Source organism: Gobius niger (genome assembly GCF_951799975.1).
Source record: "Gobius niger genome assembly, chromosome: 13".
Taxonomy (NCBI): Eukaryota; Metazoa; Chordata; class Actinopteri; order Gobiiformes; family Gobiidae; genus Gobius; species Gobius niger.
Window position 1 is genome coordinate 31920080 of NC_136864.1, and position 27033 is coordinate 31947112.

The window sequence follows — 27033 nt, forward strand, 5'->3', positions numbered from 1 at the left end:
CCTCAAGAAAACACTTATAAACCTTCTATAATTAATATTTATCACAAAAATGAGTGCTCCATAGTGGTAGAGGTACAATATATCATATAAATGCCTATACTTAACTTTGGCTAAAATAGCAGGATACAGATCCTTTAAATGAAGATCTGTACAGCGTGCTCCTCTGTGGGGGTGCCTCCCACAACAGATGTGCGTGTGCGTGTGTGGAGTAGAGTGGATACATGCATGTAGATCGTGGAGTGAATGTGGAATAGAGGCTTCTGGTGTGGTCCGGTGCCACGAGAGCAACAGCCACGGTGCAGAGAATTGCCATCCTTTGCCAATCCTGCGCTTTGTATGAGTTTGTATGAGTTTGTATGAGTTTGTATGAGTTTGTATGAGTTTGTATGAGTTTGTATGAGTTTGTATGAGTTTGTATGAGTTTGTATGAGTTTGTATGAGTTTGTATGAGTGCTGTGTGAGTCCTTAGATGCAAGTAAGTGAGCGGTGTGTTTATTTCAGAGTACCTGCAAATATTATATTTATTGTATATTTCGCCTGTTATGGACTTTTCCCCATTTGGTGATTTATGGCATTTATGGCGTTTATTACTATACATTTGATTGTTTTTGTCACACGCACGCACGCACGCACGCACACACACACACCTGAGGAAGACTTGTAATCAGCATCAGGACCATCTATGCTTGATGCCCGTTGTCATGGGAATAAGTCAAATGCACAGTTAAAGATTGTGAACTGAACTAACAGTGAAGTCGGTCCACAAAGCTCCAACGTGTGTGAAAACCACCTGAACCTCATGCTTTACCCGTGGTTAAGGAAAATGGATGATGTCCAAGTCAGGTCTGAGGAGACGTGAGCTGCTTTAGCGGTCACTGCTTTAGCGGTCACTTTGTCAAACAAAACAGCCGTGATAAAATGCTTGTGTTTGATTTTATTTATCGGGTCAAAAGTTACATGTAAAACATGACATACTGATGCTCTCTGACCTCGTGCCTCTGTAGCGGGTTTAGTCCGGCAACATTGTCCATTTTGAATTCCCTCTGAGGGGCGGTGGTCAGCAGAGCTCCCTCCGGTCAGCAGAGCTTCCCCTGGTCAGCAGAGCTCCCTCTGGTCAGCAGAGCTCCCTCCGGTCAGCAGAGCTCCCTCCGGTCAGCAGAGCCTCCGGTCAGCAGAGCTCCCCCTCTTTGTCTCTGAGGGGCGGCGGTCAGCAGAGCTCCCTCCTCTTTGTCTCTGAGGGGCGGCGGTCAGCAGAGCTCCCTCCTCTTTGTCTCTGAGGGGCGGTGGTCAGCAGAGCTCCCTCCTCTTTGTCTCTGAGGGGCGGCGGTCAGCAGAGCTCCCTCTGGTCTGTAGAGCTCCCTCTGGTCTGCAGAGCTCCCTCCGGTCAGCAGAGCTCCCTCCGGTCAGCAGAGCTCCCTCCGGTCAGCAGAGCTCCCTCCGGTCAGCAGAGCTCCCTCCGGTCAGCAGAGCTCCCTCCGGTTAGCAGAGCTCCCTCCGGTCAGCAGAGCAGAGCTCCCTCCGGTCAGCAGAGCTCCCTCCGGTCAGCAGAGCTCCCTCCGGTTAGCAGAGCTCCCTCCGGTCAGCAGAGCAGAGCTCCCTCCGGTCAGCAGAGCTCCCTCCGGTCAGCAGAGCTCCCTCTGGTCAGCAGAGCTCCCTCCGGTCAGCAGAGCTCCCTCCGGTCAGCAGAGCTCCCTCCGGTCAGCAGAGCTCCCTCTGGTCAGCAGAGCTCCCTCTGGTCAGCAGAGCTCCCTCCGGTCAGCAGAACTCCCTCTGGTCAGCAGAGCTCCCTCTGGTTAGCAGAGCTCCCTCTGGTCAGCAGAGCTCCCTCTGGTCAGCAGAGCCTCTGGTCAGCAGAGCTCCCTCCTCCCCCTCAGCTCGTCCTCGTACCGCTGCAGCTGGGACATGAAGCCTGGGTTGGGTTCGATGACGTGACGCGCCTCTTTCACTTTCTGGGACGACAGAGAACATTTGGTCTTAACCTCTGAACCGAGCGCACTTTCTCCAGTTCGGCTTTACCCAAATCTACAAAGCTTCTTGACTGGAGAGCAACAGGTTAATTTAAAAGAAAACTGATTGTAGCTTTTTTTTGTTGCGTTGTTGTCGTGCTTTTGTCTCTTTTTGTTGCATAGTCTTTCTCCTTCTTGTCTCTGTTTTGACATGTTGTTCAAGAAGCTTTTAGATTTGGGTAAAGCCTAAGTGGAGAAAAAGCGCTTGGACAAGGTAGGGGCTAAGAGCTGAAAACTCTGTCGGTCTGTGGACACAAGATCATCCTTTGGTGTCCACAGACCAAAGGTTCAACAGGCCAAGTGACAGGACTGTTTTCTCATATGTCCCACATGTTTGAAACTTTCCGTGAGCTGCTGGTCAAAAATCTATTTGGCTTCATGAATAAGGAAGCCAGGATCAATACTTAAGTATGGGGAGGTATGTTTCACTTCTGTGGTTTCTTTCTCATTGCCTTTAGCCCAGAGAACACTTTAATTCACTACTTGGTATCTAAAGTAACAAAAGATCTGTACTTTCATAAATGATTTCTAACGTGGTTTTGATCTCACCTTTAACCTCTTAACCTTTAAATCGAGCACATTTGGGCTTTACCCACATCTAAAAGCTTCTTGAAAAAGGCGTCAGAACAGCGTAAAAAAAAAGAGCTGTAATTGAGGATGAAAGTGCAACAAAAAAGAGGGACCAAAATGAAAAAGCAACAAAAAAGCAGCCAAACAGGTGACAAATAGCACCAAAGATCCGCTTTGTAGGTCTTAGCATTCAAATGAGGCGTTACACTGGCCTGTAGGCTGTCAGCCTTTAGATTTGGATAAAGTTGAATGGGAGAAAACACACTTGGTTAATGCGGGGGGTAAAAGGTTAAGTTGTGGATGGATGACAACAGCTGGAAACATTTGGATTGTAATATTTGTAAAATAATTTGCGATGTTTGATGGCTGATGCTAACGGCTATAGGAAAAATACATTGAGCGGGCTAACTGACGGACTAGCCTTTTCATTTGTGTTTCTAAGTCTGTCAATGTCTGCCGTCTGCCACTGGTTGTCCTGCGTTGCCATAGATACAATGCATTTAAAGGAGCTATATCATGCTATTTTAGCCATTCCAAAGTTAAGTATAGGCATTTATATGATATATTGTACCTCTACCATTATGGAGCACTCATTTTTGTGATAAATATAAGTGTTTTCTGGAGGTATTTTTCAAACCCGGAAGACAGAACGCTTCGATTCAGTTAACTCCGCCCCCTCTCTCCGCACATACAACTTTACCGTAATATAAATAAACAGCAATAAGTGAAGTTACTTCACGATGCAGTTATAAGGAGTTGACATCTGCAACACAGCTTCATAAATGGCTAACACACATGCTAATATGCTAACACACAAGCTAACCCGCGTTTGGACTGACTCACTCTCTGGTCCATCGCTGTCTACATTATGGGACTCGCGTTGGTTATAAAAGTTAATCCACTTTGATTCTGGCGAAGGTTCACCAAACATCCATCAGAGACAGTCACAGAAAAACAATATTCTGGCTGATAGTCGCTGAATCCCGGAGAAAAAAACAGCTGAGTGGCCTCTTCCTGAAAAGGGTTGAATATAAACTCCTCGTCCTCGTAGCCAAACGCGCTTCTTTTTCTCCGTGACATTATCGTTAGTTAAGAATGAAGAACAGGTGTGTCCAGAGTAGCTAACGAGCTCCATCTTCACAGCTGCAGCGCAAACATGACTGATCTGTTCAGACGCGATGTGTTTGTTTTGGCCACAGCTGACCTGGAAGCACCTCGGACACATCCTTTTTTTTTTTTTTTTTTTTTTTTTTTTCATTTTTTACTCTTTGTTTCTCTCTTACGACAGAAATAATGAAAACGCTGTTTTACAAATTAAAATCAGGCCGTAAGCATAGAATTAAGACATTACATTACAGACGTCGAGCACTTCCGTTCCGCCGTTGTTACGACACAATTGAACACTCAGTCGTTCACGAGGAGAGGGAGGAGCAGCTGCTCAGAGAGCAGGATTCAGGAGGATTGCGGAGAGCTGCGTGAATGAAGCCACAAACCACTCTGGGGGTGTTTTTAATAAGGAAATAGCATAACAACATGGCTAAAAGCTCCAAAAAGTCGATTTTGCATGATATAGGACCTTTAACCCTCACCTGTAGGGCGCCCTCCAGTGTCATGTGCTGGTACTTGAGCAGGTAGGCGGTGCAGATGGCGGCCGACCGGCTCCGCCCGTTCTTGCAGTAGACCAGCGTTTTGCCGCCGCGCTGCTCCTCGGCCTCGATGGCGTCCGCGCAGCCGTCGAAGTGCGCGTACAGGTCCTCGTTCGGGTCGTCGAACACGTCCACGCGCATCCTGGCGACCGTCGCCGGGGGGAACGGCTGCTGCCTGGTGGCGTTGATGCACTGCGTCACCGCCTCCCGCTGGAGCAGCTCGGTACTGCAGGCCGAGCGAGCGTTTGAGATGTACAGCGCCGAGGTGACTTTACACAGCTCCAGCATCCTGCAGGGGGCGACAACACAGCTTTGACTTTACCTCAGGGCTTTATCGAGGTCACTGTCCTACAGTTACAATAATATGATATATATCCATGTAAGAAGTAAGACAATAAGACCCGGGGGATACAGCAAACATGTGAACAAGGTGCTTTGGTCAGATGAGGCCAAAATTGAACTTTTTGGTCTAAATGCAAAACGCTATGTTTGGCATAAAAGTAACACTGCACATCACCCTGAAAACACCATCCCCACTGTCAAACATGGTGGTGGAGCATCATGCTCTGGGGGGGCTTTCTTCAGCAGGGACAGGGAAGAGTCGATGGGAAGATGGATGGGGCCAAATACAGGGAAAACTTGGACAAAAACATGTTGGAGTCTGAAAAAGACTTGAAACTGGGTGGAAACTGAAACTGTCTTCCAGAACACCGTCCATCCATTTTCTTCCGCTTTATCCGGGGCCGGGTCGCGGGGGCAGCAGTCTCAGCAGAGATGCCCAAACTTCCCGATCCACACACACCTCCTCCAGCTGTTCTGACCCCGGGGCCACACCAGGCCAGCTCAGAGACATAGTCCCTCCAGCGTGTCCTGGGTCTTCCACGAGGCCTTGTCCCACTAGGAAATGCCTGGAACACCTCCCGCGGGAGGCGACCAGGAGGCATCCGGAACAGATGCCCGAGCCACCTCAGCTGCTCCTTTCGACGTGAAGGAGCAGCGACTCTACTCTGAGCTCCTCCCGGGTAACTGAGCTCCTCACCTGATCTCGAAGGGTGCGCCCAGCCACCCTGCGAAGGAAACTCATTTCAGACGCTTGTATCTGCGATCTTGTCCTTTCGGTCATGACCCAAATCTCATGACCATAGGTGAGGGTGGGAACGTAGATCGATCGGTAAATCGAGAGCTTTGCCCTCGATTGCTGACGCCGCACCCATGCGTCTGTCCATCTCACGCTCCATCCATCTCTCACTCGCGAACAAGACCCTGAGATACTTGAACTCCTCCACTTGAGGCAACGACTCCCCACTGACCTGAAGAGGGGAACCATGGCCTCGGATTTGGAGGCCATGGCCATACAGTTCCACAAAGTATTAACTCAGGGGGTATAGATACTTTTGCAAACCCCACTTTTCAGTTTTTTATTTAGAAAAAAAAAGTTCAAAATCATATATAAATTTCCTTTTACTTGTGTGTCACTGGATGTGTGTCTTTCACATACATTTTCATTTATATATATTTATGTTTGTAGTCCATATCGCTGCAAAATGTTGAAAAGTGAAAGTGGTACGGATACTTTACTCAACCCACTGTACATGTACTGTACTTAACGCAATAATATCGCACTTTTCACAGGACACAAAGGTGCAAACACAGGTTTGTTTGGGCAATTTTAGGGATTTTTGTTAGAAAATAAAGGCTTGCATTTTATTGGAATGTGACATGATGTGGCGTTAAATACACTTTAAACCTTATGGCAGTGTAAGGCATTATAGACAATGTATAAGAAGGCATCATAGCCATTGATAGACTTGCTGGAGCCTGGGGCAAAAAAGGTTTCATCTTTTTTTTATATATAAGGGCCCCCCAGGTCCTGAGGCTCAGGGCAACTTAGCGGGTCCTTGTCCCCCTGGGGTCTTTGTCCCCCTGGTGTAGAACCATTGAAGGTGTTAGCTGTTAAAGCTTCACAGAACATGGTAAAAATAGACCCGTCCTCCGCAGAACTGGGACACCGCCGAGTTAAAATAACGCACACTGACCTGAAAAGGCTGGGCCCGGCCCCGCAGAGGTCCACACATGAGGGTCACCCACACAGACCACAGTCACCCATGGGTGCAGAGCAGTGTGGCTGGCAGTGCTATTTACTGCTGCTTCTCCTTGGAGTAAACACATGGGTGTCACTGTGCCCCAGCTCTCCTCCAGGTCCTAGTGCCCCTTAGACCACACTCCTTCCTCCTGTCCAGTCTGTGGCGCCCCCTGATGGTCACACTGAGAAGAACACAGCTGCATGGGTAGGGAAGAGAGACTTTTTTTCTTATTGTGAATATAATATAATATATAATATATAGCAATATAATATAAATATATATAATATAATATATTTATAATATATCATAGTGTCCTAAAATGTACCCATAGTGTGCCAAAATGTTCACTTAGTGTCCTAATACGTACCCATAGTGTCCTAATATGTACCCATAGTGTCCTAAAACGTACCCATAGTGTCCTAAAATGTACCCATAGTGTCCTAAAATGTACCCATAGTGTCCTAAAATGTACCCAGTGTGCCAAAATGTTCACTTAGTGTCTTAAAACGTACCCATAGTGTCCTAAAACGTACCCATAGTGTCCTAAAATGTACCCATAGTGTCCTAAAATGTACCCATAGTGTCCTAAAACGTACCCATAGTGTCCTAAAATGTACCCATAGTGTCCTAAAACGTACCCAGAGTGTGCCAAAATGTTCACTTAGTGTCCTAATACGTACCCATAGTGTCCTAATATGTACCCATAGTGTCCTAAAACGTACCCATAGTGTCCTAAAATGTACCCATAGTGTCCTAAAATGTACCCAGTGTGCCAAAATGTTCACTTAGTGTCTTAAAACGTACCCATAGTGTCCTAATACGTACCCATAGTGTCCTAATACGTACCCATAGTGTCCTAAAACGTACCCAGAGTGTGCCAAAATGTACCCATAGTGTCCTAAAACGTACCCATAGTGTCCTAAAATGTACCCATAGTGTCCTAAAATGTACCCATAGTGTCCTAAAATGTACCCAGTGTGCCAAAATGTTCACTTAGTGTCCTAATACGTACCCATAGTGTCCTAATACGTACCCATAGTGTCCTAATACGTACCCATAGTGTCCTAATACGTACCCATAGTGTCCTAATACGTACCCATAGTGTCCTAAAACGTACCCATAGTGTCCTAATACGTACCCATAGTGTCCTAATACGTACCCATAGTGTCCTAATACGTACCCATAGTGTCCTAATACGTACCCATAGTGTCCTAATACGTACCCATAGTGTCCTAATACATACCCATAGTGTCCTAAAATGTACCCATAGTGTCCTAATACGTACCCATAGTGTCCTAAAATGTACCCATAGTGTCCTAAAATGTACCCATAGTGTCCTAATACGTACCCATAGTGTCCTAAAATGTACCCATAGTGTCCTAAAACATACCCAGAGTGTCCTAAAACATACCCAGAGTGTCCTAAAACGTACCCAGAGTGTCCTAAAACGTACCCAGAGTGTCCTAAAATGTACCCATAGTGTGCCAAAATGTTCACTTAGTGTCCTAATACGTACCCATAGTGTCCTAAAACGTACCCATAGTGTCCTAAAACGTACCCATAGTGTCCTAAAACGTACCCATAGTGTCCTAAAACGTACCTAGTGTCCTAAAACGTACCCATAGTGTCCTAAAACGTACCCATAGTGTCCTAAAACGTACCTATAGTGTCCTAAAACGTACCTATAGTGTCCTAAAACAGACCCATAGTGTCCTAAAACGTACCCGTAGTGTCCTATAATGTAGGACCGTAAGTCTTGAGGGACAGACCAAACCGAGAGCCCATGAGGAAGTGGCTTTATTGTCACTCGAAAAGCCGTCACATGCAAACAGGTGAACCAAATCATTAGAATAACCTCTGTACAAGTCAAATATATGCTACATTATGTAAAAATTATACACAGCTCAGCCATCGGCCCACGGCACGTGACACAGGTGCTCACACAGTCTCAATACAATCACAATAGGTTTCCAGAGAGTGTGGGTTTAAGTGTTTTTTCCGTTAAAATTCCAATCTCTACAAATGTCTTTAAAATGTTGTACACCTGCACTGGCCACGGGACCCTGGCCCTCAGTGAACATGTCTGGAGCCCATAGTGCCTGTTCACCTCTGGTTCTGGATGTTCATTTGCTGTTTCGTTTTCCCATAGCCTTTCAGATGCACACAAAGGGGGGGTTTAAGCATGACTTCAGTAAGTCAGCTCAGCTGCACTAAGGGGTAAAGGTCAAAATGCTGATTTAACTAAAACAAAGATGTAAATACTGCTAAATGTATTGATAACTTGGAAGTTCCCTCTTTTCAAAGAAATAGAGGGAGAAGGCGATTCACATTGCTACTTGCACAGTAATGTTAAAGGCACTATCCCTGATTTTTGTTGTTGTGGGAAGACATTTTTTTTGTACCCTTTACTACTTTAATATATTGCGAACCTTGACATTTGTGGAAAAAACACTGTGCGAATTTTAATATTTTATATATAGCCTGTTTTATTTTCATGTAAATGAGCTGCACTTTTAAAACTGCTGTTTAAGCATCATGGTGCTGTTATTACATATTTTTATCATATATTTAGCTTCATGCAGCAACAAGATACAAATCTACGAGAGGCAGAGACACTTTAGGAGTTGTCAGAAAAACATCCTCAGTTTTAATCATTCTCAAATAAACGCGGCACTCTCACTCTTTCTCCCTATTCAGCTGCATTAAAGCGTTCTCTGAATCACAAGCTTCAAACGCTGCTTGTTTTATGAAAATCCGCCTCATATTTCTGTCAAAAACCGTCTGTAAAGATGTTTTGTTACGTGTTGTTTTAACCACACCTCCCCACTCCTCAGTAAATGATCATTTCGTTTGTTCCTAGCGTGAGAATAGTTTGTGCTGCGAGACAGGAGTTTGTTTATAACTCACTGCAGACAAACACGGTTCTCCTGCACTCACTCTGGACTGGCAGCAGCCTAAGGAAGCGAAGCTCCATAATTGGTGAACATTTCTTTCACACAAACGGCAAAGCAGGGAAAAAAAAGAAAACCTCAGTTTCGCATGCAGCCCTACTTTGTATTAATTTCATGAACTTGCAAGTTTTCATTCCTGTGAAAGTGACCACAAGTTCTGAGATGTGCCACAAACTGGTCCCTGAGAATTGGGACGCTACAAATACGTACACAAATTACGAATGAGCTTGGTCCACAGTCTAATTTAGTAGCTTCCTCTTTCAATGTTTAATTTAAAAAAAAAAATCAGATATAGTGCCTTCAACAAAACTTTCCAAACAAAAATTTCCAATTGAAAATGGAGAAAATCTGTTCCACGGTCTTTAATTAAAGGATGTGTTATTGTTCAGAGCTGAGAAGCCATCTTTGTTTTATAATAACGTAATATTTAATGGGAAATAAACAATGGGTAAAATAATGAGTCTTTAAACAGAGTGAGCGAGACGTTGTTGATATAGATACTGTCTGAGCCTGGCTGTGGATTATACATAAACTAAGTTCCCTTCATTAATCTGAAGTGAGAGTGTGGAGAGTTCAGGTCAGTGCTGTAAACCAGTGGAAGACTCCGACCCTCGCTCATATTTAGGGCGCTAGCAGGAGTGAGCGTTCTATTTTGGCTACAATTCAAATTCCAACAGAAGAAGCCATACACCACGTGCTCAAAGTGACATTTTTCAATAGTTGAGGATAGATACTTGGTTCTGAAAGCAGAAAACCTGTCGGGTGAGCAGTGAAGACGGAAGAAAAAGCAGGTGATGCAAACAACACGGATCGATCATGTGCAAAGACAAACTTTTGGATTATAGCCACGTGTGATGCTCCCACCCACAAACCGCACTCTCTTTAACATTCACGTTGGATTGTAGCAAATGGTTTCAAGTAGTCTGCTTTACTCTCGGTTTAAGAACGTTTGAAACCCCCACCAGTTCATGCGGTTCCACTGGTCTGGACATATTCCATTCCTTCACATTTGCAAATACTCCACCAAACAGAGGAACCATATGTTAAGTGTCTTTCACAAACGTACCCTTAAAAATATTCAACAATTCCACATTGTTTTCCTTAACCCTCGTTGTGCCTGAGGAACTTAAGCCTCGTGTGCAGACCAGCAACGCCACATGAACTGAAGGAGTCTCTTTGGAAGTGAGGGAAATGATGTTAATATTTAACCGCTAGCACTGATGACCACTTTTTTGAAAACCTTGGCTACAGTGGAAAAGTGAGACTGAGAGCTTAGATAAGAGTTGTATCTGACAGTTGATTTCCAGTATTAGAATATATTCAGGACATTTCACAGGGAGGTAGAAGTCCTGCGGTGTTTATAAGTTGGTATGGTTATTATATTAGGAAAATAAAAGACGCAGTATAGATCTGTTTCCATTTCATCGTGTCGTCAGAGGAGTTCTCTTCGTTTCCTAAAAGGCAGCCAACTGAAGTCTGTAAAATAAGCCGAAGAACAGCTGTACCCCCTGATCATTGGGCTTAGACGTAGGTTAGTGCTCGTTGCTGAACAGAAAGTGCAAGCCTTTGATTCACGCCGTTGCCTGGGCAGCTGGAGGGGAGCAGGGGCTTAATCAGGAGTGGTCCATGGGCTCTGCGGCGCTGGGCTCGGGCTCCTGACTGTCCATGTCCTCGTGCTCCTCCCCCTGTGGCCGCGGCGGGGGCGCGCTCTGCTGCGTCTGGCTGCCCGGGCTCGTCCTGTGCCTCTGCTCCCTCAGGTTGCGCTCCATGGAGGCCTGTATGGAGGAGACCATCTCCTGCAGGGCTCGGCGCTGCTGCTCCATGGCCTCGGGGTCCGGCCCGCGGCCCCCCTCCCTCATGGTCAGGAAGCCCGGGGCCATGCGGACCAGCTCGCGGGAGGCGTTACCCTGGTGACCACATGAACAAGTCAAGATGAGACGATAAAAGAAACATGCGTGCACATTAGCTCGGGCTCGACCTGTCCACACATTTATGGCTCATTTCAGCTGCCATTCCGTCCTTAACCACGGACGTGTTGCCCAGTTCAGCTTTACCCAAATCTAAAAGCTTCTCGACTGGAGTTTTCAGCCTCTTCGGGCACACTCACACTTGACATCTGAACCAAGCCATTCTCTAGCTCGTTTGAGGAAAAGTGTGGATGCCCTTAACGCTCACACTTGCACAAACAAACCGAGCTGCAGCCGATGAGGGCAGCACGAGGAGATGTTTGTTTACATGTGCAGCAGCAGCAGCGCAACAGGATTCATGTGGAAGGGAAGGAAAAACAGTCTATATGAACCCCATTGTCAAATCTGTTTACTCCACTTTCCTTTGCATTGTGCTGCAGTTTTAAACAAAAGGGGTGTAGCTGCTTTAAATAAAGCTGTGGCTGTGGGTGGAGCAGACAGATATGACCTTCCACAGCTCCCGGATGTAACAATAACATGATCACTTATACTTTAGAGAGGTTTAGTCATTTGTTCAGCTCCCTCTGTTGAGCTGTGCGCAGTAGCGCCCCCCAGAGGTTAGCTCATGGACACAGGCGGCCACAAATGGAAGTTAGAGGCTGCCAGAGGGAAAACACCACTACTTTAACAAACGCTTAATTATGGATGTCTTTTGCAGAGATACAGAGACATGGAGAGAAGCAAACAGCCACAGAACACGGAAGGCCAACCATAACCATGTGTTTTTGTTTGTTTTCACAATCTTCTTTGTGAAAACATACTGTATACAGACCCGATCTTGACTTGACTTTGCCGTACTGTACTATATTTAGTACTTGTACTTAATATGTTTATAGTCTAACAGAAAACGTCTAAGGAACTTCCTTCCTTCTCGCTCGGCCACACCTCCTAGTATCTACAACACTGTGACGTTACCTTCATACCCTATGGGGCATAATTATTACGTTATCATCATACTGAAGGCTTCATACCAGTTCTCTGGACGCGTCCTCAGCGATGTCCGACAGATCTGCAGGGGCCTGGGTCACACTGGCACTCAGATCCACGCCGCTGCTGTGCTGACGCGTGATTGGTCGATGGTCTGGGGGGGAGGATCCTCCAATGGAGCTGGCCAATGTGTGGCCTTTATTCTGAAACAGCAAATGAACGACTCAAACAATGCGGTGTTTTTTAAAGTTCACACATCAAGTAGCACCTCAGGAAACATTTGGCTTCCCCAGGACCACCAGGACTAGTCTAGGCCAGGGCTAATCTAGACCTGGACTAATAGAGGCTAGGGCTAATCTAGACTAGGGCTAATCTAGACCAGGGCTAATATAAAACAGGGCTAATCTGGAGTCTGGTCCAGCGCTAATCTAGACCATGGCTAGTCTAGACCAGGGCTAGTCTAGGTCAGGGTTAATCTAGGCCAGAGCTAATCTAGGCCAGGCCATCTATCATACAAAGCTGCTGTTTTGAGGACAGTTTTTCTGCTCTGTGCCTAAACTGTGAACTTCAGCTCTGCCTTCAACACCATCCTCCCTGGACTGCTAAAGACAAGCTCTACCAGCCCAGCGTGCCCGACTCCCTCTGCAGGTGGAGACAGCACGTGCAGCTGGGGAAGATCGTCTCGGACACTCAGACTACAAACGCTGTGGAAGTCCTCAGGGCTGTGTCCTTTCCCCCTGGCTCTTCTCCCTGTACACAAACTGCTGCACCTCCAGTCACCAGTCTGCGAACGACACCACCCTCATCAGGCTCATTTGGGACGGTGATGAGTCCGCCTACAGGAGAGAGTTGGACCGGCTGGCGTCCTGGTGCAGCCACAACAACCTGGAGCTGACCGCCCAGAAGACAGTGGAGATGATCGTGGACTTCAGGAAAGACACAGCCCCACCGTCTGACAGACCCTGACAGACTCTCCCACCTCCATCTCCATCGCGGACGCCTTCCGTTTCCTGGGCACCACCATCATCCAGGACCTCAAATGGCAGCCAAACATCAGCTTCCTCATCAAGAAGGCCCAGCAGAGGATGTTCTTCCTGCGGCAGCTGAGGAAACTAAAGCTGCCGACCAATCACCAAGCACCATCGAGTCCACCCTCTCCTCCTCCATCACTGTGTGGTACCCTGACTCTACAGACCAGGTATTGACTGCAGCGCATTGAGCGTGCTGCTGAGGTGTGAGCTCCCATCTCTCCAGGACCTGTTCACCTCCAGGTCCCGGAGGCGTGCAGTTTGGATCACAGCTGACCCTTCTCACCCTGGACACGAACTATTCACCCCTCTCCCCTCAGGCAGGAGGCTACAGTCTATCCAGATCCATAGTTCCTGCCTCTTGAACAGTTTATTCCCCGCCATAAGACTCATGAACAAAAAACAAGTCTCTACAGGGTAGGCAAGTTATCTTAACGGAGGGCCAATTTTTTTCATTGTAAAAAGACCGAGGGCCGAAGCCGCCAGTTTTAGGCCAAAGTAAAGCACGACACTGGAAAAAAGACTATCTTAAATGAATTTTAGTCCAAACAGACTCAATTGAATTTGAGTCTGTTTGGACTAATCTAAGCTAAAGATACAAAGGCTAATGCCAATGGAACCAGCATAAAACCCACTTTGAAATCAGACAAATGAACTTTTACTTTTAAAAAGATTTGTATATTTGTACTTTAAATTATACAATACAATCTGTGAAGAGAATAATAACTTGTTCCTTTGGCATAGGTTTCTATCATTGTTTTCCAGTGCACTTTCTATAAATGCCAGAGTTGTACATGATATGATCATATTGGGTGCATTGACAGTATTTCTCCCATTTAACCTTAAAAATGTTGAAGTACTTTCTGATTTGTGTCATTATGTGTCTCAAAATCACCTTGAGGGCCAGAGGTTCTGTGCTGGAGGGCCGGATTTGGCCCCCGGGCCTGACGTTGCCGACCCCTGCTCTACAGCTTAGTTACAGACTCACAGATGTAATCTGTACTTGCACTGTGAGGTGTGTCCACACACCTATCCCTTTATCACCATCATTTAATGACTTCATATCACTTTATACGCCTACACATCTGTCACATCTGTAAATACAATCCCTCTGTTGTTCAATGTCAAATTGTTGTTTTTTTACCATACGTCACTTTTCATTTGATTTTTTTATTTATATTTATATTCTTAATGCATGCCCCACAGTCTTATAGGTGCAAGTTTTTAGCATATTTTTATCTTAATTCTGTGTTATATGTTTTATGCAGCACGTGTGCACCGAGAAAAAATCCTAGTTTGTGAACCTGTTCTCAAACCAAGGCAATAAAACTATTCTGATTGTGATTCTTTTGGGGAAATTTGCGGCGTGTCAACCAATCAGGAGCGTTCCCTAACAGTGACGTAGGAGTGGAGCAGCCGCAGATGTCAGAGATGGGTCATAGAGGAGTTAAAGTTACCGTGAGTCCGCTGGACTCGGAGCTGTGCTGGCGCAGGACGGCTCGCTGCTCTGGAGGTGATCCGCCGCTGGAGCTGCCCAGGGAGTGTCCTTTTCCCTGGAAGGCAGTGACACTGTGCAGGTGTTCCTTCCTCAGCACCGCTCCTCCGCTGCCCAGCCTCAGAGCACTGTGAGCGGGACTGCCCTCTCGGCTCCCCCTGGAGGCCTCTGAGCGCAGCTGCAGCATGGCCTCCTTCACCAGCTCCTCCACGTCCGGGCCCACGGGGAAGTGTCCCGCAGTGTCCACGCACAGCTCCAGACGGTCGTCTGCCGCGCTGTACACAAACGTCTTCCCCGACAGGTGAGGGAGGGTGCAGTGCTTCCCGTCCAGAAGTCCTGACACACACGCATATGTTAGCATGAAGAAAGTCACAAGTTACATTGTTTCAGAGAGCAACAAACTGGTGAATCAAGTGTGGAAATAGAAACAAAGTTAACCACCTATACTAGATCTAACTTTCTATCCCTACATCAGGCGTTTGTGCTGCATTTGACCAGTGTTAAATGACTGTCATGAAGGTCTGCTCTGTTTCCAGGAGCAGGATAGTGTTGGTAACCAGCTGCTAAGGTGTCTGACCATTCTCAGGGAAGAACTCATTGTGTCTGTAAAACAAATCCAGCAACAAAAAGAACTGAAGAGAACTTCAAAACGTCCAATTTGAGCTACGTTTAGCTGCAACTAGGGCAAAAAAACAAAATGCTATATAGCAAGTTAGAGAAAGTTCTCAAAACACTAAATCCACACTGGGTCAACTGATATGGCCGACATTTGGATAAATGCCACAGTCAGAGTATGAAATGAGTCGGCTGATCAGCTGATTTTTGTTTTTCCCTCTAAAGTACCTCCTAAAAATGAATGTCCTGAATAAATCAGCCCTGTGGCCCTAATAAAGCGCCCCCTGCTGTCACAGTTACACACTGACACATTACAGTTTAGAAGCTTCAGATACAGGATTATAGACATGCACATCCACATCAGCCAATACACATTCCCAAATATCAGTGAAATGTTTTACCCATGTCCTTCTTCACAATGTTGTAGAAAACTCCTCCCTGCTGGAATAAGTGCGGCAGCTTCTTAGCGTAGGACCAGACATCTTCACCTGCAGCACAGAACACACAGCTGTGAGGGGCATGAGGAACACACAGATGTGAGGAACACACAGCTGTGAGGGTCATGAGGAACACACAGATGTGAGGGGCATGAGGAACACACAGATGTGAGGAACACACAGCTGTGAGGGGCATGAGGAACACACAGCTGTGAGGGTCATGAGGAACACACAGATGTGAGGGTCATGAGGAACACACAGATGTGAGGGGCATGAGGAACACACAGATGTGAGGGTCATGGAGTCTATGGTCCCAGGACCCAGGACTAAGAATGGACTTGTGTCTTCCTGAAACCAGAAGGAAACGGCGGTTGGCTCCGGGTGTTCCTGGTTCCTATGAGGTTTTTGTCCCTCTTTAGTCATTATTAAACATAGGGTTAGGGTCTGAACAGGCACCACATCATCCTCATTTGATCCTTTTCTAGTTTGTTTTTGTCTCTTGCCTATTCTCCACATAGGATCTGGCTCAGAAAGTCCAGCCATATTGCTGGCATGAATGAGCTTTGTTTGTATAAGCCCTGAAAATGTACATTTCTCTTTAATTCAACGTTACTTGTATCCATTATTTTCAACATATTCAAAAGTGACAGTAATTCTACCACGGCAGGGACCCCAGAGCCACACTGACCGCTCACTGACCGCTCCCTTCAGAGCCACACTGACCGCTCCCTTCTGTCTTACAGCTTCCGTTCCTGGAGCGGTTTTGATAAACATGATCCAATACAGAGCTGAGGCCACGTGATTGATGTTTTCTCTTATTTCCACATGATCTCAGTGAAAGGAGCGGAGGAAATGCAGCGTCAGGGCTCAGAGTCCAGCCGAGTCCAGCCGAGTCCAGCCGAGGCCTTCCTGAAGCCTCCTGATCCCAACAGCCCCACTCAGCACATTCTCACCGCACAGAGCCTGTGTCACTCTGAGGAGACCTACTGTCTCTACTTTACACAAACAAACCATTTCTTCTGATAACTCTGCTCACATGGCCTCCCAGGGGCAGGTCATTATGATGGAATTAGCCTTTCAATCGTCCAAATGTGTCCAAATGTGTCCAAATGTGACCTGCTTTATGCTCTCAAAAACTGCCTCAAAGTCTTCTCATTCAGCCCAAATCACTGAAGGTGATATAGTTGTATTTATTTTGACTTAAAGTGCATTGTGGCACTTTTCATGTAAAAGCAAACCTTGACATTAGTGCATGTTTAACCTTTAAGAGACTGCAGTAGAACTTTCTCATAATCCCACACATTCGACTGACAGTGATGTCATCAGCGACTCCCTGTTCTGTTGTTGTACCGTACTCAGACATAAATAATATACATAGGACTGAAACTAATCAATTATTCAAATAGTTACCACTACTTTTGTAATCGATTAAGCATTTCTTGGTTTGCACAAACACAACAGAGCGAAAATGCCATGAAAATGTATTTTTTCATGGCATTTAAAACATGTGGGTATGTTTTAAACCCACATAGTTTTAATGAAAAACTATGTGGGTTTAAAACACACTAGAGCAGGGGTCACCAACGTGATGCCCGCGGGCACCCAGGGGCCCTTTGGGGCATGTCCAGTAGCCCTTGGGACTTTTTCTAAAGTCTTGAATCTAATTCTTAAAATTACAATTATTTTGGTTCTTGTGACTCGGTATGAGTTTAAAATAAAGCTATTTTAATATAATATGGGGTCAATATCCTATAAGTGAACAGTGTACGTTTAAGTCTTTAGGATTTGTTTTTAACTGGTAGCCCTCGAACAACTTAATGCTCTTAAAGTAGCCTTCAGCTGAAATAAGGTTGGTGACCCCTGCACTAGAGTAACCTTCTAGTAGGTAGAGGGTTGTGCATTGTAAATTTCATAAATACCTGTCTGTGTCTCAAGAAAATGATCCAATCAGAAGCAGAATTAGCACTAAGAGCCTCTTACAAATGTTCACACCAAGCTTACTCCATTAGCATGTCCTCAAGCCACTTCAGCTTTACGTGGTTAAAAGTTTGAAAAAAATATCTTTTTATGCTCCTTTCTCAGGCAAGCGACTAACTGTAAAAAATAATCTGCAGATTAATCAATTTCCAAAATATTCGTTATTTGCAGCCGTAATACAGAGGCAAACAAAGGGAATCGGACACCGTTTTTAAAATGGAAAGAAGCAAATTGAGCTGGGCCTGCGTGAACTTATAACCGAGAATTTTCATTGGAAATATCTGACTGCAGGCAGTTTGGCTTTTCGTGTGAAAAAAAAATCCTTAAGCTGTTCCTGCTGCTGTCGCGCCTCAAAATGGTGTGAGAAGTCGGAGCCGGACAGTTTTCTTATGCTGTGTGTTATGAAATGCAGCGACTGTGGAGCTGTTCTTCATCTTACGCTTACTTTTAATAAATGGGACAAATCAAACCATTGGAGGCCTGTCATTAGCACCAAAGCCTCTGATCTGGTGCCAGTGTTGGTGTCTTTATATATAAGGTGATGAATAAGGGTTTGCTTACTGCTGTCTTTCTTCATCATTTTGAGAAACCTGAAGGACATGAGCCCAGTGCTTACTGCTGAAACTCCTGCGCTGTATGAACATGACTGTGCGACTGTGTATGTCATCAACATGCTGGGGGTATTTGTCCCCGAGTACGTGGGGTAATTCTGGATGTGGCCCTTTCACAGAGAACCGTCAGAGAGAGTGGCAGGGGTGATTTGTTTGTTTAGTAACTATGCCCGACATAAATGGTCACAAATATCTATGTTTACATCCAGGAACCATTCACCGTTCCCACTGTCATCCATACACCAGTGTACGCAGACACTGTCGCCCCAAGAGACGGTCAGCTTTGTGTAAATCTTACCCATGAGTGTGGCGAGCAGACAGAGCGAGGACATCTCCAGATCGATGCCGTCTTGCAGCTCGCGGCTCGCCCGGCTGCTTCCCGTCTCCTGGCTCTTATCCGGCGCCGGCGAGTGAGAGTTCGTCTTCTGGCCGTTCTCCGCACCTTTGCGCACAAGGATCTCCACGCTGACCCTGTCGCCGTGCTGCAGCGCCACCGGCTCGTTCTCCTCGCCGTCTTTAGGAGGGAGCAGCTCTTTGGGCGGGAAACCGTGGCGTATGCACTGCTGTAAGGGAGGCACGTTAAACTCCTTGGCGATGCTTTTTTGCAACTCCGTAAACGTGGTGTTAGCCTGTAGCGTTAGCATAGCTTGTCTGCCGTCGCTTGTGGTCACACGGAGCTTCTTCTCCTTATTGGATGCCGACGACAGCGGGGACTTTGTGGGTGTGGCCGGAGCAGACGAGGAGGGGGAGGAGCTATCCGGAGAGACCCGCCCCTCGCTCGTCTTCTGCTCTTGCTTTAGCTTGTCGGTGCGCCGCTTCTGCGACAGCGCGGCTTGCTCGCTGATGTTCTGCTGAAGGCTGCGCTCGGCTTTGCTCATGGTCAGCTCTTCTTTGTGGAGCGTTTTGGCTTTCTGGCCTGTTAGAATGATCTTTGTGGGCGGGTCTGCGGGCTGAGGATCAGGTGCGGAGATGAGCGGGGCATGGGCGCCATCTATAGTCACGGGATTGTACTCATCCGGGTTCTTCTTCGCGGTGTGATGCAGGATGGTGTTGACTACTTTTTGGACGAGTATCTCGCTCCCGAACTCGCCGGGGAAGTGTTTCGTGACTAGCTTCATGGCTACATCATAAACATTACTATTTAAGGAAGAGTCATTCTCATATTGAAACCAGTACACAGTCTCCCTCACAACACGGCCACCCCACTCTAACGTGATGGGAAACGCTTCCGGTAGGTTGTCGTACTCTTTGCTTTCCCAATAATGCTTAAAGCCGCAGCCGCATTTCCCCCCTTGCGATCGGCTGTTCGTCCGGTCGCCGTCTAGATACACCACCGACCCGTTCCCCCGCACGCGCCGCACCGACGTCCCGTGGCACCAGTTGCACGTTCCCAGCGAGCTCAGTTTGTAATCGGGCACGAGCACGTCCCTCTGCGGGTCGTACGAACACACCACGTTGTTCAAGGGGAAGCTGTAGTTCTTGTCGGGCCGCAGTTGCCCGTGCGTGGATTTGGCGAGATTGTAGAGTTTTCCCCCCGGTGAGAGCCAGTCTGCCGGCACGTGCAGTTCGGAGAGGGCGCCACAGAGCAGGCAGCGGTGGAGGCGGTTTTCCTGGACGCACTTTTTGGCGGCCTCGGTGACCTCCTCGGGCTGGATGCCGATTACTCCAGTGCGGCGATAAACGTACTGGTGGACGTCTGCCACCAGAGAGGGGTGGATGCTGTGCTTCTCCATGAAAACCTGCGCAGAGAGGGTGCACTTTAGCTTCATGGCAGCAAAAGTGATGAGAATAGATTTTGGCCTGGGCAATACTGACAAGAAAGTATATGTCAAATTTTTATGGACGTAACAATAACTATGATGATGCAATTTTTTTGCAAACCATCATAAATATGCAAAGATGTGGTTCAAACATCTCAATTTATACAGTTTTATAGCTCAAAAACATTGTCTTGTAGACGATACCTCTAAATAAAAACAAACAGCTCTGAACAAAACCAAAGACCCACCTCCTCCATGGCGTTGACCAGTCTCATCAGGTACTTGTCCTGGAGGCTTCGGTCCCCTCCGATCACACAGCCCCCGTCAGGCTCCAGCCTGATGTACCTGCAGATGAGCTCCTGCGGTACCCCCCAGGCCTTGGGCAGGAGGCGGGTGGGCAGCTTGGGCAGCACCGTGTTCTTGATGCCCACCAGGGGGATGTAGTGGTTGCGTCCTGAGCTGCTCCAGGCGATGCATATGGGCTTGTTGGGTTTTCCGTCCTTGCCCCTGCACTGCTCCTCTGGCACCAGGCCGGGCAGGAAGGTGGCTGAGTAGTCCCCGGAGCTCCGCATGCCACTCAGGGAGTCCAGCAGGATGATGGGCCGGTGCAGGACGTTAGCCAGGCCGAAAATGTGGATGTTCCGTAAGCCCAGAGGAACACCTGCGAATACAAAGAAAGAGGTTATATCCGGAATCAGTACATTGGTAAGAGGTGTAAGGCCAAACCAGGTGTGCATCAGCGTCCACCATGATAAGAAGCATCCGAATAGGGCTGTCACTTTAGCATAGGGACCTCTGGTGGTTTCTTACCGGCAATTAGGAGCCATGCGCCATCCCATACTTTATAAAAGTGACAAAATACATGTTAGAGTCACATGTCACTGTTTTAAAGTAAATGGTCTAAATCAGGTGTCTCCAACCAGTAGCTCGCCAGGCCTTTCTAGGTAGCTCGCCAAAGACTTTCTACATCTTTACACGCTTAATAACTCAAATTTTATTTTCAAATTTATTTAATGGTTTATTTGGTCGGGACAGTGCATGTTAATGAACATACATGGGTCTCATGCATGTAAACAAGCCACACCGGATTGTAGCCTAAGCTAATTCCATCGTCCCCCATGCGCACTCTCAAACACACTCGCATTCATCCTGGTCTATTGTACATGTTTTTAGTGGTAGGGGAAATCGGAGTACCTGGAAGAAACCTACACAGACACGGGGAGAACATGCAAACTCCACACAGAAAGGCCCCGTCCCTGGTGGGAATCGAACCCTGACCTTCTAGCTGTGAAGCTAGAATGCTGAGCACAATCTGCAAACAGTTTGGTCAATATTGTAAAGTATAAGGACAAAACTCAAATCATTTTCTTTGGAATACTAATTTTCAGGGTGAAGTCCAGTGTTTTTGAAGCATAAGTAGCTCTCCGACATTTTTGTTGTGTAAAAGTAGCTCGCCGGGTAAAAAAAGGTTGGAGACCCCTGGCCTAAATGAAGGCATTTTGAGCCTTTGCTTTCATTTCGAGGAAACTTAAAGCCCCATGGTTTGGTGTACCGCCGATATTTTTGGCCAATATTTTCTAATTTTGAAAAATGTCTCGTCTATAATCCTGTGTCTGATGTGATCCGTCTAATCTGTGAAATGTGTCAGTGTTGAACTGTAACAGCAGGTGGCACTTTATTAGAGGCATATGGCTTTATTTGGGATAGTAATGTTTAGTAGGTACTTCAGAGGAAACTCATTTGAAAGAAAATCAAAACAAAAAATGGTAAGTCTCTATCTCTTATAGTTCCGAAATGATAAGCAAAAGTGCAACTGCAACATAGGATACGTATATAAAACACGAGGTTGTGGGAGGCTCGTTTTAGGTTCTGATTGAGCTCTTTTCAGTTTGAAAAACGAGAAGTCTCCATCACTTTAGGTTCCGGAGATATCCTTTTATCGGCCAATTTCCCATATTGTACAATCCCCATATAGTGGCCGATATATTGGTCGTCCTCGAGTTTGGACCACAACTAACAATTTGAGCCTCTCATTGTTTGTGAAAAGAAAACAAGTACATGTTGGTAAGAGTTTGTAATCAAAGATATGAGGACTCAAGAGCGGCTTTGGTTTCTGCAATTGGCCTCCAAGTTAGTCTATATAAAAAATGGCACACATGTCCTAAATAATACAATCCATACCTTCTGGGGGTACAAAGAGCGGGTCGCACTCGTTGATGATGTCCTCCCACTCGGCTGCGTCGATGAAATCCTGGAACAGCGCCTTGTACCTGTCCAGGTTCTGCTGCAGGTTGTGTTTGAGGTTCTCTCGGAGCGCGTGCCAGAAGAGCTCCCTGCCCACCAGCGCCCGGGACACGGCGTGCACCAGGCAGTGGCCATCCCCGTCCACGTGCACCGGGATGAGGCACTCGCTGCTCCCGTTGGCCTTCTTCACCTCCTCCAGCGTGTCGTGGAGGTAGATGAGGCTGCCCGAGCGGTCCTTGCCGTAGCCCACAGTGGACACGTGCTCGGGCTCGATGAGGAAGGCGCGGTCCCCCAGCAGCGAGCAGTCGAACATCTCGCCCTGGTTCATGTCCCGCAGCAGCTTGGCCTTGCCGCTCTGCTTGTCCATGCCGTAGCGGGTCAGCACCGGGGAAAGCAGCTTGCAGTGGTAGTTGGACAGGCCCATCACCTGAGAGCAGCCAAAGCGACATTTTGGATTCAAAAAGTCTGCAAATATTTACCAAGTAAACCTTTTTGAATTGTCCAATAAAAGGAGGTTCTATTCCTCCGTCTTGTTCACAATCTTGCATTTCCTGCAAAAAATTCCCTTCAGTTAATTTTTATGCGCAACAATGTTCCATCCCATTGTTGCGCATAATTCTGCCTGTCCCTCTAGCCTCTTAGGCCCTGATGGAACCCAATGGGGCTCGGGCTATGGTCCGGGCATGTGGACACAAGGGGGCGCCCTTCCAATCTTCTCAGTGTAAATGTGAATGGACTCTGTTCAGAGTTAGGCTTTAGGTCAAACACAATGAGTGACAGTAACATGACACTAAATACAGTGTGGCCTCTTGTTTCATTAAATACGCTGAGGCCACACTGCACTTCAGTCTGTCACAGAAAGGGCTCAGTACTGTTACATTTTTTCGATACCGAAACATGGAACCATAAAACAGAACAATAACATTCATTTATTTCATTTATTTGAGCTGAAACAACCAAGTCATTTCCTTTAATGCTGTCCCAGGACCAACAGCAACAACAAACTTGATCTCTACAAATATCATATATTATCAGGACCTGCTTACTTGATACTATTATTTTTTCTGTATCAGTAGTACCTAAAATAAATGTCCTATACAATACTGGTATAGTTTAAGGGTGCCCAGCCATAGTCACAGACTGACAGGCGAAGAAGGAAGTCATGGAGATTCTGCCTCAGACAGAATTTATATTTCTGCTGGATGACAGGATCAAATTCTGTAACTAAATTAAGTATGTAGTAAAATCATGAAATAAAGGGAAATCACATGATTGATGAATAAAATAAATAAATAAATGTGCAGATATCTGATGTAGGGTCATGTATGTCCCAGCTCCTCTGAGTCATAGATACAGATGGCATGTTTGGGATTGCCCATATATGGTCAATTTGAAACAGTCAGATGGAGAAACAAAGCAGAGAACCATTTCTCCACCACTACTTTAACAAATGCTGAAATATGAAAACATTTTTCTACTAAACAAAGAGAAACAAGGAGTCGAGCAAAGCGGCTTAACAGCCCATAAAAGGTTATTAACGGGGGAAGAAAAATCGTAATATTGATTATTGGCTAAATTGTTGAATCTCGGTGCTTAACAGGTTTAACACCCTTCTTCCTTCACTCCCCATCAAAACATTTAGGGCTGTCTCCAAAACGAACCAGTTTCATGTATTGGTGAGTACCTGAATCAATACCAATCTGTTTTGGAAAAAAGAGGACCCGATACAGATATAAGCCGTGGTTGTATACTGTGCCGTGGTACATCCAGGATGTGAATGAATGACTCAAATCACAACAGGTATGATTTAGACTTGATAATAAGGGAAAAAAGATTTAAATGATCTTGTATAATTCCTTGGAGCAGAGTAAGCTCTCCCAAAGAAAACGTCCTCACCTTCACCAGCTCCGTGCCTTTTTTCGGGGCAGAGCTGACGCCAAGCAGTGCATTCCTCAGTAGGTTGTGGAGTACAACATCAGGGTCCGTTACCTAAAGATAAAAAGTACTGTACAATTAAAAGGAACAAAGTCAAGAAAAGGAACGTTAGGATTGCATGAGGTGAGTCAGTCCAACATAATAAATGTTTTGTGAGATAACAGACAGACAGCCAGCGAGGTTTGGACATCCCTGCTCTAGACTAAGGCTGCAAACTTTCAATGGGAACTTTAACGTGGAAATTTGGGGAATTTTCAAAAACTGTCAAAGCGCTTAAAGGCCTATAAGTTTGCGGTTTGATCATTTTGAGCATTTATTCACATATTCAAAGGTCTGCAGTTGGAATCCAGCTGTGATAGCTGTGTATTTAGGCAAGACACTTCAAGAACATATCACAGTATGAAAGAACTGTGTGTCCCGCAATAAAGACCAAAGATGTTGTTAGCATTTGGCCTCTCCCAGTGTATTCCTATAGCTCCAAACGGGGTGAAGCAAGAAGAGACCACGCTCTTCCACGGGCACAAAGACCAGACAGGTACACATCAACTCGTCTAAGCTCAGGCAAGAACATATCTCAGTATGGAAAAACAGTGGCCAGTTCCTTTAAACAACGCTCTATACAGTGAAAGAGAAAAATGTAAAAGCCCTGATTATTAGCTGCTTTAGTGGCTGCAGAGCCTCAAATAAGATCTGTATTTGAGATATAGTACTGCCTGGAAAATCTTCGCTATTGGTATTATCGGTATCGAAATAATCTCAACTATGATGAAATCCCCTGGTCACTCACAGCTCTAGACCAACAGCGACTGGGCATTGAGCTGCGCTAAACCTAAAAACAATATGAAGATATCACCAAAGAAGCAGATCATCTCAGGAATCGGATCACAATTCGTATTTTAAAGGAACAGGCCACCATTTTTACAAACAGAGATATGTTAGATTACCTGAGCTTAGACCTGTCTGGTCTAAAGATGTTGTTAGCATTTGGCCTCTCCCAGCATATTCCTATAGCTCCAAACGGGGGTGAAGGTGGAAGCGACCACGCTCTTCCATGGGTACGCACAAAGACCAGACAGGTACGTATCAACTCGTCTAAGCTCAGGTAAGAACATGTCTCAGTGTGGAAAAACGGTGGCCTGTCGTCATCGTCGCCCTGTCTTCCTTGAACCTCTGATGCTACAAAAGTGCATCAAGGCATCATGATGATCTTTATCATTCATATTCAGCCTGTAAACAGGAATAGTCCATTAGTTACTGCGCATACACCAGAGGAGCGTAAGTATGGATCTACTCCTGTCATTGTCATTGGGCCTAAGTTTCGAAAGTGTCACGAAAATCTAGATTTCTAGCTAGGTACTGCGACTGATAACAAGGAGGACATGTTGGACTCACTGGTGTTTTAGCAAATGAGTTAGATTCAAAACCTTAGACATGGCTTCCAAAACTGGCACAGTCACCAGTGAACACACGCAGAGAGGGACCACCGGAGCCCTGCGTTACCCAGGCAGGGCTCGATCCGCACAAACGAGCCGAGATCACCCACCTCCTCGACCCGCAGCAGGCTCTTCTGCTCGTGCCGCTGGCCACACTCGGTGCACTCGATGCTAACGCCGCCGTGCGCCGGGAAGAACAGCCGAGCCTCGCACCTCGGGTCCGGGCACGTACCGGACAGAATGCGCTTGTCCTTCTTCTTGGAGCCCTGCAGCAGCGACATGACGGCGGTGACCACGCAAGTCCGGTCCTCCGCTAAATCATCTTACTGTCCCCGCGCCCGGGCTGTCTGTCACAGGGAGGGGGCTTTTGGCCAACGCTTGCGACAAAAAAATAACAAACAGCAGGAAAACACAGGAACGGGAACAACACGGAAGCGGCTAGCGACAGACCGTTGCCGTCTACGTAAAGGCGCGGGGAGGTCTGGGTAACGTAGTGCAACTGAGAAATGTTCGCTAATATATTGTACGAAAGATACGAATGCTAATAGCGTTAGCATAGTTCGGACACACTGCTGTTGTGAACTGACTCACGGGGGTAAAGAGCTGGAGTCACACGAGCCGAGGGCAGTAGGAATGTGAACCGACATGTTAAGGAGACGACATTTCCCAGAATGCATCAGCGTGTAGTGTTTTTGCTGCGCCAGGAAGTTGATTATTGGCACCGATGGATTGGCATTTGCGCGACAGTGATCCAAATAAAAGGGTGTGGTCGTGTGTGGCAATAAAGTTTGTAAACAGGGTGATAGCATGCGCGGGCTAATGAAGCGCAAAGGTGAATGACTTGACTTTGCGCTTCTTTCGTCACAAAGCCATGTTAAACAGTGAAATACTGACATCTGCTGTCTGAATGGACACATTGCAGGCTCTGGCTTTTAGTCACTAGCTCAAACTTTAAAGGAGCTAGATGCTAGATCATTTCACTATGAAGTTAACTTTTTCATTCTGTTTGGGACATTTTTTATTCACCAACAAAAGTTTTTGAAGTCACGATTGTATCTCTCCCTATTTTTAAGTGATGAAAAAAAAATTATGAACTCATTGTTGTGTGTAATGAATAAGAAAAGCTCACGACTCCAAGACTGTTACAAAGACTTCTTCAATGAAATCCCCTGAAGCGAACTAAATGAACTTTTTGTTTATTCATTGATTGACTGCGGAATTCTTGCGGAATTCTTCTGCAGTCAATTATTGGTTTTCATGTTCTTTATTATTATTCCTCTTCCATCTTTTTCCCGATTTTCTAGAGCTTTCAGCACCTTCATGCTTTGTGCAATTTATGCAAGTTAT

The 27033-nt window shown here is 46.3% G+C and overlaps 2 protein-coding genes across 2 annotated transcripts; both read right to left on the reverse strand.

Moving 5' to 3' along the window:
* Positions 1–1015: 1015 nt before the first annotated feature.
* dusp28 (dual specificity phosphatase 28) lies at positions 1016–6422 on the reverse strand. The gene is made up of 4 exons (XM_079570184.1): positions 6259–6422; positions 4166–4511; positions 1842–1949; positions 1016–1127 (listed from the first exon to the last, which is right to left on the reverse strand). Exons 2-3 carry the CDS (start codon positions 4508–4510, stop codon positions 1848–1850), a joined length of 447 nt encoding a protein of 148 aa, XP_079426310.1. The 5' UTR covers position 4511; positions 6259–6422; the 3' UTR covers positions 1016–1127; positions 1842–1847.
* A 3963-nt stretch (positions 6423–10385) lies between these two features.
* vcpip1 (valosin containing protein (p97)/p47 complex interacting protein 1) lies at positions 10386–26124 on the reverse strand. Its single transcript, XM_079570079.1, has 9 exons — positions 25797–26124; positions 24215–24307; positions 22256–22745; positions 20323–20735; positions 18613–20053; positions 15691–15777; positions 14637–15010; positions 12196–12354; positions 10386–11164 (listed from the first exon to the last, which is right to left on the reverse strand). Exons 1-9 carry the CDS (start codon positions 25965–25967, stop codon positions 10871–10873), a joined length of 3522 nt encoding a protein of 1173 aa, XP_079426205.1. The 5' UTR covers positions 25968–26124; the 3' UTR covers positions 10386–10870.
* Between the last annotated feature and the right edge of the window lie 909 nt (positions 26125–27033).